The sequence below is a fragment of the Cajanus cajan genome, chromosome 11 (genome assembly GCF_000230855.2).
Source record: "Cajanus cajan strain Asha chromosome 11, NIPB_CcT2T_4, whole genome shotgun sequence".
NCBI lineage: Eukaryota > Viridiplantae > Streptophyta > Magnoliopsida > Fabales > Fabaceae > Cajanus > Cajanus cajan.
This window is the reverse complement of record NC_138527.1, coordinates 24,143,536-24,155,890: the sequence shown is the minus strand read 5'-3', so window position 1 is coordinate 24,155,890 and position 12,355 is coordinate 24,143,536. Positions and strand designations below refer to the sequence as shown.

Here is a 12,355-nt window from a genome sequence, read left to right as displayed (position 1 = left end):
AAATATCGAGGCAACATGTTAACATTAGCGTGAGTTATATCATTGTATAAATATCATCTTACAATGTCACACATTAATCATTTTGAAGAACTAGTACACCAAAGCAGCCACACCCAATAAACTGCACACCAACTAGGTCATTTTCCGACTATCATCCCACTAGATTTAACCACGAGCCAATAAGTGTACATCAATACGGTCACCATCCGATCACACAACATGTAATTATTTAATTGCTAGTCATCAACCCGTGCACTCAGCTCGATTATTTTCCGATCTTCCTCCCAATCGATTCAATCTCGAGCCTTTGGTTTCCGATCTTCACATCTAATGAGTTAATTCCTAGCCATTAATTCGTGCAACTAGCTCGATTACTTTTGATATACTCATCCCATAATATTAATTATCAGGCGATAACTTAATATATTATTTGCTTTCAATTTGACATTGCAATTATAGACTACCAAAATATATACATTATGTAGTCTAATCAACGAAGCAATTACGCAATTAGGCATTCATATTATTTAAATATGATCCCATTAGGTCGAGCTAGCCAAGCAATGGCTCTACGCGTCACTAACGCTCAAGCCAAGAAGGTTGTGTACCCTTCGGATCTCCAATTTGCTGAGTTGACTGATCAATGGCTCTACGCGTCGCTAACACTCGAGCCAAAAGGGTTGTGTAACCTTCAGATCTCCAATTTGCCGAGTTGATCGATCAATGGCTCTACGCGTCGCTAATGCTCGAGCCAAAAGGGTTGGGTACCCTTCGGATCTCCAATTTGTCGAGTTGACCGATCAATGGCTCTACGCGTTGCTAACACTTAAGCCAAGAGGGTTGTGTACCCTCTTGGTCTCTAATTTGCCAAGCAGACCGAACAGTACATACCTTCCTGGTCCCCATCCGACCAAGCAACCCGAACTTTATGTGACACCCTATACACCAACATACATATATAATAATTATAAAAACTCTTATTGGGTTAAAAATATTTAGAATTAAAACAATGATTCCATTAACATGAGAGTAAAAAATTCACATTCATCAACTTAAAACATGGTCAAATGCGGAAAAATGAAACATGAGTTTTTCCAAAACAAAATACAATAATGAAATCCTAACTACGCCTAGCTATGTCCCGATGTCACATATCCTATCAAAGCATGCCCAACTGAAGCCTAAGTCTCTTCACCAACATCCTCATGCTGATGATCACCTACAACACAATTTAAACACATTCAAAGAACAATAAGGGAGTGAGAAATATCTCACTCGGTTCCAGGTGTAGAAATAACAGTTAGGCAACACACACACAAATCATACAAGCACAGTCATAGCTACTCATTAATCAGGTGCAAATTCAAATTTCACATATAATAGTAACACATACACAGTCATTCATCATGCAATGATGTCATGGACTTGACTCATACATGCATGCATGTGGCACCAGTCACGTGTCTCATAATCATATATCACTCGGGTGCTGCCTAAACAACACACCTAGGGTAGTCTAGGAGTACATGTAAGGAGCTACCCATACACTCTCAACTAGAAGGATGTACTGCTAGGGTCTAGTCGGGATAATGAAGCTGCGCAAGTTACGTCTCGTGTTCACAAATGGGCAGAATCGAGACATCCAAACCGCATTATCCCCTAAGACTCCCCCAAGCTGTTACACAAGGAGGGCCTTCCCTAACGGTGTACTCCTCATCGTACCCTTCACATAGATTCATATGATGCATGTCACACATTCACAAACTCATGGACTCATCACTTTACTTGTCATGGTATTTCATGTCTTATCTCATTTCATCACGTTTCACATTCTCATAGTCATAGTGCTTACAATAGCACGTCATTCACATCATGTCTCATGTCATTTGTTCATATTTAACATAGTCATACTCATAAGATTATCATTTGGAGATTCTTATCATCATCATGTCATATTAACTTTTCACATTGTCTCATAATCATATTCATAATTGTTCCTCATAGGGTTTCACACAAGAACTCACAAAATACTCTAATTCATATCAAAACATGTTCAAATTCAAAATTAAATATACACTCATGCTCAACATTTAGCAAGAAACACAATAGAATAATCTAAACAAGGAACCCATAGAGCACTCTAATTCATATCAAAACATATTTATTCTCAAAATTAATCACATATTCACACATCACATCCAACAAGGAACACAATAGAATAATCAGAAGGAAAAATAGAAAACATTCATATTTTTCCTATTCCTAGAAGCATGCATCAGGCAAGGAATTGGGGGTCAATCTTGCTACCCAACAATTATTCCCACACCCTCAAGCGAGGTTTCTCACTCCCCCCTTACCTGGATAAGTAGGAGATGAAACTAAAGCAGGATCTTGCTGGTCTCTTCCTCTGGGTTTCCCTTAGTCTTTAGAGAATGTAGAAGAAAAAGAAGTCAAAAGTAAAAAATGTGCTTTTGGTAGTGCCAAAGTGTGCTATTTATAGACTTCAGGAGTGGCCAAAACGGCCTATTTTGAATCTGGAACGGCCCGTTCTAGACTCATTCGACATGTGTAAAATTCACATATAGAATTGTCCGTTCTTAAACCAAAATGGCCTATTCTGGGATTGAGTTTTAACACATAACGACTATGTTTGGGACGGCCCATTCTTAAACCAGAACAGCCCGTTCCCAACTAGGGTTATAGGCTATTTTAGTAGTTTGGAATGACCTGTTCTAGTTTGGGAACGGTCCTTTCTGGGCTACTAAATATCAAAAATAATTTCTAAAATACTTTAATATAATTTATGAAAAATCGGGGTGTTACACTTTAGGCTAGTTATCGGTGTATTGACAAGTGAGCTCTGGTAAAATGCATCAAGGTTGTTATTCCCGTGATTCTTGCGTAGGTTTGATTACGATTATAAATGTGGTTCATAGGCTCATTACAAAAGGGGATCCACGCACATTTAAGGGGATGAGGATCAAAGATCCTTATCACGTATATGAGACCCATATAAATAAGGAGAAAAGGGACTGGTGAAAGGCAGGTTCTTCTCATTCTTAAATGTTCTAAGTCAAGACAACGGTTAGGTTCTCTTAAGGTTCATATCACTAAGGGTCCTCTAGTTGTTATCCTCTTACTAGAACAGATACCAAACATGAAAAATCAATATTTTTGATCTAAAATTCCCAAGAAGTTAGAAGCTTGTCCCCTGTTAAACATCCCTTTAGCGAGACATTTTCTCAATCATGGTTGTTTTATTTATAAAACTCAAACCTAAAATTTGAATGAGACCTCTGTCAATTAATTAATTACATAATTTATTAATACTTACAGGAAAATGCAAGATAGAAAATTGTTGATTTTTAATATTTTAGTACATGTATTGTAGAAGTTTTTTTTAATCCATAAGAATTACAAATTTATAATAACAGCGACAGTATTCAAATTTATGGTCCTGTACATATTATCTCAATTCCTAGACCAACATTAGCGGTTAATACAAACTAAATTTTCATTATAGACTTTAATATAATGTTCGTCCTTGTAATTTAACATCTCAAAAGCAATAAAGTTAATAATGTTAGCAAACTTAGAGTCAAAACGTTAGCACTAGAAAAAAAAAACATATAACACTCTTATCCCTTAATCTCTATTGAGAGATTTGTTCTTATATGTCAAAAAAATCTTACTTCATTTAAGAGTCAAGGTCAATAATTGTTTATAAACAATCTCATCCCTTAACATATGGATATGTCATTTGAAGAAGAAAATCATGACAACCCAACAAATATTAGAATGAATAATATCTCAAAAATAATGTCTTTAATAATGTTAGTAAACTTATGATTATAACATTATAAATATATTTAATTAAAATAACAATAAAATGTTGATGTTCATAAATCTTTAAAATATATATATATATAACACTAATAATAAGTATAAAAAAATACTAAACTAATAGTATAATCTACCAAACCAAAAAAAAAAATACTATATTATTAAAAAAATGTTATAATAATAACTTAAAATCTAAAATAATAGAAAAATAATATTAAAATAATAAAGTAAACATAATAAAATAAGAGGTCGGTGCTTAAGCAAGGTCAGGGGTTCGAATCCTGCCTTGTGTATGCAGCTGCATTAAATCTTAGGGTCAGTTATCCCACCCTTTGAGGTGCCTACAATGCAGTGAGAAGATTAGTCACTACTATCGACGGTGAATATTCCAAGCACAAACAAAAAAAAAAATAAAAATAAGAGGTCGGTAATTTATTGTCCATTGATCTCTCATTTTATTGAAATTACAGCGACATTCTAATGTCCTGCTTTTGCTACTTGTGTAAAAAAATTGAATTGTTAATTATTATTATTATTATTATTATTATTATATATAACACCTAAGGCATTATATTAACTCCTTAATTATTTAAAAGATATCACATAGAGACTTTAAAAGGGAAGTTAATATAAATGTTAAAAAAAAATGTCAATACAATTTCACAAAATTTTAGAGATATCGAATAATCCATCCTATTTTATATTGCTCTATCTTATAGAAATAAATATTTGTGTAATGTCCAATTATTTATTTTTTAGAATTTAATTTATGTATCTAATCGGTCGAAAATAATTTTACACAGACATTTAATAATAATATTTTGAGTTCTCTAAAGGAATATACCTTAGAAAAATAAAGTACACTCACTTGATTAAAATAATCGATGGTTAAAAATTACGATAAAATCAAATGAACGTAAATTTCTAATTAATGGCTTAATAAATGGAACTGTGAGTTTGTGGTAAAACCTGTTACTGAACTAGGAAAAGATTTGTTGTAACTTGGCACATGTGTGGACCACAAAGATAGAGTAGGTATTGAAATTGTTGTTTCTTATCACTTTCTTCAAAGCAAGAGTACAGAACCCAGTTGAGTTGCAACTAATGGCTATGAATGGAACTTCTCTTTTGGTGCCTTCTGTTCAGGAGTTAGCAAAACAACCCATCATTCAAGTTCCAGAAAGATATGTTCATCCAAATCAAGATCCAACCATTGTATCCAACACAGCATCTTTGCCACAAGTTCCTGTCATAGACTTGCATAAATTGTTGTCTCAAGATGCAACTGAGTTAGAGAAGCTGGACCAGGCATGCAAACAATGGGGTTTCTTTCAGGTTTGGATTATTCCCCTCTTGCAATTTATCATATTTTTCATTAAGTGTAAAAAGAAACCAAAGTCAAATTTAATTTTAAATGTCTATGCCTGTAATTTCGATGAGTTGACCGAGTAATTAGTCACAGTGTTTTCACACATTGAACGGTTGAAGGATGATCTATTTAATAGAAATCTTTATTTCAATTCCTGTCATGTACGAAAATATTGAGTTAGCAAAAGTCACAATACTGCAAACAGTATTAGTATCTATTCCGAGTTGGGAGATACTAGATGGGACAAAAGGAAAACACTTCTCTTGGTCATTTTTTTTTTCCTTTTGGTGGTTTTTTTTGTTAGTCAATTCTGAATAGTAAGATCAATAAAATCAAATAACACTCGATGGAACTCTATATAAGAATGTTCTATCATGAAAATGACAATGTCAATATTACATGATTATGAGTAATTTATGTTAAGGTTTAAACTTGCTTTAGTAGTTACAATATTTGCAGTTATTGAGTTATGACCTCAAACCATGCAATTTGTAAAAAGAATTCGTGGCTGATAATTAAATTGGATAAAGTCGTAAATGATTTTAAATTGTAGTTGAATCAGGCCACACTTTTTTTTGGGGGAGTGGTGTACTTCAATAGTATTCTAGGTAACCAATAACAGCATAACATGTAACAAAGAAATGGAGCAACTAATTTTATCAGAAGATATGTGAAAATTATCAAGCGTGTCTCAACTTGGCTGGTAATGTTTCAACTTAATTAATAGTCTTAAAATTGAGTTTTGAATTTATAAATGCGTTAAATATTGAAGACAAAAGTTTTGCCGTTTATAATGATACTGGAATCTCGAACAGGATTACTTTTTTCTGGAGGATGCATGTGCCAGAAAAGATATGTGAAAATTGAATCTGTATATTAACTTTATAGCCAACAGTTTTGTTTTCACATTCATGATGAGTCAAGAAATGATGCATTCGTGTAATTTTATTTGCTTTACACAATTTTTGATCCGGAAAAGAACTACAGCTTATAAACCATGGAGTGGACCCTTCAGTGGTGGAAAATATGAAGATAGGTGTTCAACAATTCTTCAACCTTCCAATGGAAGAGAAGCAGAAGTTTTGGCAAACACCAGAGGATATGCAGGGGTTTGGTCAGTTATTTGTTTTATCAGAGGAACAAAAGCTAGAATGGGCAGACATGTTCTATGTTCACACATTTCCATTACAAGCAAGGAATCCCCACCTAATACCTTGTATTCCCCAACCATTCAGGTTGTCCACCTCTTTCCTATGTTTTTCTTTTTTATCCATGAGAATCGAACTTAGTATTAAAGAGTTTACAACACTCACTACTCAATCAACTGAATGAAACTCCATTAGTTTTTTGTGTTAAGTACAACATCATTGACTTATTTTGTTGGTACTTGATGGCTGAGAGACATTATGTTTAATTGCAGAGATAATCTAGATAATTATTGTTTAGAGCTGAAAAAAATGTGCATCACAGTCATTGGCCTTTTGACAAAAGCTCTTAAGATCAAAACCAATGAACTTTCAGAGTTATTTGAAGATCCACACCAAGGAATGAGGATGAATTACTACCCTCCATGTCCCCAACCTGAACGAGTCATTGGAATCAATCCACATTCTGATTCTGGTGCCCTTACCATCCTTCTTCAAGTCAATGAAGTGGAAGGCCTTCAAATAAGAAAAGATGAAAAGTGGATTCCTGTTAAACCCCTTCCTAATGCTTTTGTTATCAATGTTGGAGACTTGTTGGAGGTAACTAGCACAATCTCATTCACATGTATTTTTATCAGTTGGCATTCAAATCATCTTACAACAATGTAAGGATAAGAAAACCTAGAGTTCACAGTAGAGTTTATTTTTCATGCATTTTCAATGTAAAGATTTCTACACTAGCAATTACTTAGAAATTATCATATGCATGATTTTTAAGACATACTATAAAAGTCAATAAATTTATAATATATAACAATCTACAATTAGATGACAGTATAAAAAACCTTTATACTGTCAATGCATTCTAATTAAGTTATGAACATTTAAGCCTTTAAGAAATTTTAACGATATTGTAAATGCTTCCACAGATACTGACCAATGGAATTTATCGGAGTATTGAACACCGTGGAATAGTGAATTCAGAAAAGGAGAGGATTTCCATTGCCACATTTCACAGACCTCAAATGAATAGAATTATAGGTCCAGTACCAAGCCTTGTTACTCCGGAAAGACCTGCATTGTTCGAAAGGATTGGAGTAGCAGAATACCTCAATGGATTCCTTAAACGTGAGCTACAAGGGAAATCATACATGGATCTCATTAGGATCCAAAACGAGATTGGTAAATAATTTTTGTTCATAGGAGGACTAAGCTTGAAATGGAATGATAGAACAAATGCACTGATCAATAATGTCACAAGTGGTAGCCAAAGTGCAACAATTGTAGCAGTAAAAATTGAATCGTTGTTATGGCATAAAGATGAACATATGTTTACCTTGAAAGCATGGTTCTAAATTGTCATTGCAGTTATGGTCTTTGTGGTTATAGACATTGTGACTATTGTGATGCAAATTACGGCTGTAGCAGGATGAAATTGTTATATGTTTGCATCAAACAATAAAAAAGAATTTTATAATAATAAAACCAGTTGAACCTTTCTTTTATAATTTTTCACTCTACACTTCCTTTCTCCTTGGCTAAAGATGTTTGGACTTGGGCTGTTGGACAAGGAGGTTTGATGTGCAGCCTTTGGTTTAACTGTACCAATAAGTATATGGTAGTATGGTACAAAAGATCTGTTTGAATACAAGATAAAAGTGTTTTTGAGAGTTTACTTATTATAGTAAAGAGTTATTTTCAGTAAAAATAAATAAATTCGACAGTACTTTTAAATTCCAAGTAGACTCAAAATGAATGGGACCGAGAATTTACACATGTTCATATTTAATATTAAGCACATTTCCTTGCTTATGCCTCAAAGGAAAACAATGTCCTATTAATTTGAAATACAAACAAGTTTCATTTGAATTCGACATTGAAAGAGACAGAATAGTGAGAGAAATACTAGTAAAATTTCTTTGAAATCATCTTATAAGCTTTAACTGTCATACATTCTTAAGTATCTAATTGTTAGTGTTTTCATTTAGAAAGTGTTGTGCATCGAGGGGGTTACCCCACTCATATATACATGTCTTCACATTGGTGAGATATTGTCCGTTTTGGGCCCAAGTCCTCATGGTTTTACTTTTGGACATCATCCAAAAGGCTTCTAAACCAATGGAGACAGTTGTGTGTATATAAACCCATGTACAAGCACCGCCTGTCCTAACCCTCCAATGTTAGGAGGTAGCCTCTCTTTCACATGGACTCATCGTTAGGAAGGCTTTCGACATAAGGAATCTCAAACTTGGATCCACCTCTCGTCGAGCTGGTCACCTGATCAGACCATCGACTCTGATACCACTTGTTGTGCACTAGGGGGGTTACCACACATATAAGTCAAAACCTAGAGAAGATTGAGTCAAAGACTGTGTGTTCTCCTGTTGGAAAATTCTCATATAAATACAAAGTAATTACAATTTGTTAAGCTGATTTTCAGCCCACTAAATAAGCTAAACTGCCATATATACATTTACTATGGCTAATTATCCTAAATTCCTAATTAAGAGAATAATCGTTACAAATAAATATATAATTGCATATCTTTTGCATTCATTCTGTTGACATCCCCCCTCAAATTGATGCTGGTGAATCTACAAGCATCAATTTGCCAAGTAGAAAATTGTGACGTTGGCGTGGCAACGTTTTAGTGAAAATGTCAGCGATTTGAATAGATGTTGAAACATGTGGTAGATTGATGACTCTACGATCATACGCATCTCGAATAGAGTGACAATCGACCTCGATGTGTTTCGTCCGTTCATGGTAAACCGGATTTGCTGCAATCTGTATGGCACTGGTGTTATCAACATGCAGTGGAGTGGGTTGTGCTTGAGACAATCCAAGCTCTGTAAGAAGACCACGTAGCCATATTATTTCAGAACAAGCAACAGACATTGCGCGATATTCTGCTTCAGTGGATGACTTTGATACTGAATCTTGTTTCTTACATTTCCATGAAATAGGAGCATTCCCAAGGAACATACACCAGCCAATAGTTGATCTCCTAGTGTCTGGACAGCCAGCATCACTATATGCTTGGAGTTGAAGAGATGAAATTTTAGGAAAGAATAAACCACTCCTTGAGGTGCCAAGGAGATATTTAATGATACGTTGTACTGCTGAAAAATGGAAGTGTCGTGGAGATTGCATGAACTTACTAACGGTGTGTACAGCAAAAGAAATATCTGGGCGAGTGATAGTCACATAGATGAGGCTACCAACTAGTTTTCGATATTGAGTGGGATCATCAAGAAGCTCTCCTTCATGTCTTCTATATTTAACATTAACTTCCATTGGAGTGTCAATAAGGGTAGCATTTGTGAGTCCAGCTAGCTGGACTAAATCTTGAATATATTTGTGCTGATTTATGAAAATGCCTTTAGGATGGTAATGCACCTCTAAACCCAAGAAATAATTGAGATGACCTAACTCTTTCATGTGAAAAGTTGAATGCAGCATTTGTTGGGTTTTAGAAATAGCATCTGGATCAGAGCCAGTGACCACAATGTCATCCACATAAACAAGAAGGACGACGATGCCTTTAGGAGTCCTTTGGAGGAAAAGTGATGGATCATACTGACTTTGAGTGAATGAAAAACTAAGTAGAGTGGAGCGAAATTTCTCAAACCATACTCTAGGGGTATGCTTCAATCCATATAGAGAGCGTTTCAATTTGCAAACATTAGGCGGGGAGAGAGTCAACATACCACCAGGAAGTGTGATGTAAATGTCCTCCTTAAGGTCACCGTGGAGGAAAGCATTTTTTACATCCATTTGATGTAGTGGCCAAGATTTGGATGCAGCAAGAGCAAGGATAGTACGTACAGTGGTCATCTTGGCAACTGGAGCAAAAGTCTCATCATAGTCTAGGCCATACTCTTGCTTATTTCCAAGCACAACTAGTCGCGCCTTGTGACGGTCGATGGATCCATCCGAACGCAGCTTGATAGAGAACACAAACTTGCTGCCTAAAGGCTTAACAGATGGGGGACATGGCACTATATCCCATGTCTGATTTTCTTCCAAGGCGAGAAGTTCACTTGCAATAGCTTTTTGCCAACATTCATTCTGCATTGCCTGTTTATAAGAAGAAGGAATAGGAATAGATGATAAAGTTGCTGTCATGGAACTAATATACCTTTCTGGGGGCTTACGAATGCGTGAACTGCGTCGTGAAGGAGTTGGTTCTGGTGCTGAAGCTTGTACTGGATCAATAGCCAAGGAATTATCTGGAAGGGGCCCATGGGATTCTGCTGGTTGATATTGAGAGGTAGTTTTTTTTCTTTGATAGGTCAAGAGAGGTCTAGATGATGATGGACCGGTAGAAGAATTAGAAAACAATGGCAAAACAGAAATTGGAGAAGAGAACGAGTCATGATATTTTGCAAAAAAATATACATTTTCTAGAAAAATGACATTTCGAGAGACTTGAATCCGATGAAGTTTAGGATCATAACATAGAAATCCCTTTTGATGAGGAGAATAGCCAAGAAAAACACATTCAACAGATTGTGCAGTGAGTTTTGTGCGTTCTTGTGGAGGAAGATAGACATAACTTGCACAACCGAAGATACGAAGAGTGGAGTAATCGGGTGGGTGACCAAATAATCAAGTGAAAGGGGATTCATTACTTATGGAAGGAGATGGAAATCTGTTTATAAGATGAACTGCAGTGGAAAGGGCTTCACACCAAAAACGTGATGGGACATGCGACTCCAGCAAAAGAGTGCGAACAACATCTAGCAAATGGCGATTTTTTTGTTCAGCTACCCCATTTTGTTGGGGGGTTGATGGGCATGATCGTTGAGATAAAATGCCATTGGTTTGCAAGAATTCCTTAAATAAGTGTGAGGTGTATTCCCCCCATTATCAGAGCGAAGAATCTTGATTTTGGAGGAGAATTGGGCCTGAACATAAGCATAAAAAAATTTGAAAGTAGCAAAGACTTCATCTTTTGAACGCAGAAAATAGACCCAAGTGAAACGACTATAATCATCAATAAAAGTTACAAAATACTTGTAATAAGCATGAGATATAACTGGTGCTATCCCCCAAACATCACTATGGATGATATCAAATGGTTGGGTGACATGCGACTGATGTGTTGGAAAAGGTAAAATTTTACTTTTTCCAAGCTTACAAGGAATGCAATCAAAATAAATATCATTAAGAGATGGGGTGTGTTTATTTCCAAGAAAACTAGACTTGAGCATGTCATGGAGTACATTGGAGTTGGGATGCCCAAGACGCCTATGCCATACTTGATAATCAACAATAGCAGAATTACAAGAGACTAAAGGTAAAGAAAGACTTGGAGACAGCAAGAAATGGATGGGAAAAAGACGTCCAACTTTAGGCCCCTTCGCGATTATCGTCCGCGAGTGTTGATCCTGCACAAGACAACCAGACTGTGAGAATTGAACTCGACAATCATTGTCGACTAATTGACCAACAGAAATGAGATTACTGGTGAGACCAGGAGCGACAAAGACATTTGTTAGAGATGAAGAAATATCACCAGTTGCTGTTATAGGCAATTGATTTCCACCAGCAGTATGTATGTTGAGATTCCCCAAATATTTTTTTATATTAGTAAGGAATCGAGTATTGTTGGTCATGTGGTTGGAAGCCCCAGAATCAAAATACCACGGTGAAGAGCATTTACCTGAGAATCCCAAAGCAGAAAATGCTAAAATGATCATTTGTTGAACCATTTCAGGAGTCAAAGTTGGAACAGTAGTAGTAGCATGTTGTGGGACAGGTGTTGGATTGGCAGAACTGTTGGGAATAGAAGAATCAATGGTGGTTGTAAAAGCTGTTGCAGTTCGCCTTGGTGGCCTTATTGGGCATTCCTTAATAATATGTCCATGCTTTTTGCAGTAGTTATAGAATTTTTTTGGACAGGAGGAAGCATAGTGTCCAAATCGCTTGCAACTAAAACATTGAATAGCACCCATGTCATGGCGTCGTGACTTCCCTTGTGCCATGTATGCTA

The 12,355-nt window shown here is 35.7% G+C and overlaps 2 protein-coding genes across 3 annotated transcripts; one reads left to right on the top strand and one right to left on the bottom strand.

Annotated features, from left to right (window-relative positions):
* The first annotated feature begins 4,891 nt into the window (after nt 1-4,891).
* LOC109789408 (protein SRG1) lies at nt 4,892-7,724 on the top strand. 2 transcript variants are annotated; one of them, XM_020348347.3, is made up of 4 exons: nt 4,892-5,178; nt 6,200-6,447; nt 6,633-6,957; nt 7,287-7,724. In XM_020348347.3, exons 1-4 carry the CDS (start codon nt 4,948-4,950, stop codon nt 7,545-7,547), a joined length of 1,065 nt encoding a protein of 354 aa, XP_020203936.1. In that variant the 5' UTR covers nt 4,892-4,947; the 3' UTR covers nt 7,548-7,724. The 2 variants fall into 2 exon arrangements, with proteins under 2 accessions (XP_020203936.1, XP_020203937.1); XM_020348348.3 differs by having other exon boundaries at nt 5,037-5,178; nt 6,192-6,447.
* Nucleotides 7,725-8,931: 1,207 nt separating this feature from the next.
* LOC109789404 (retrovirus-related Pol polyprotein from transposon RE1) lies at nt 8,932-10,485 on the bottom strand. The gene has a single exon (XM_020348340.2). The coding sequence runs from the start codon at nt 10,483-10,485 to the stop codon at nt 8,932-8,934; it is 1,554 nt and encodes a 517-aa protein (XP_020203929.2).
* Nucleotides 10,486-12,355: the final 1,870 nt, after the last annotated feature.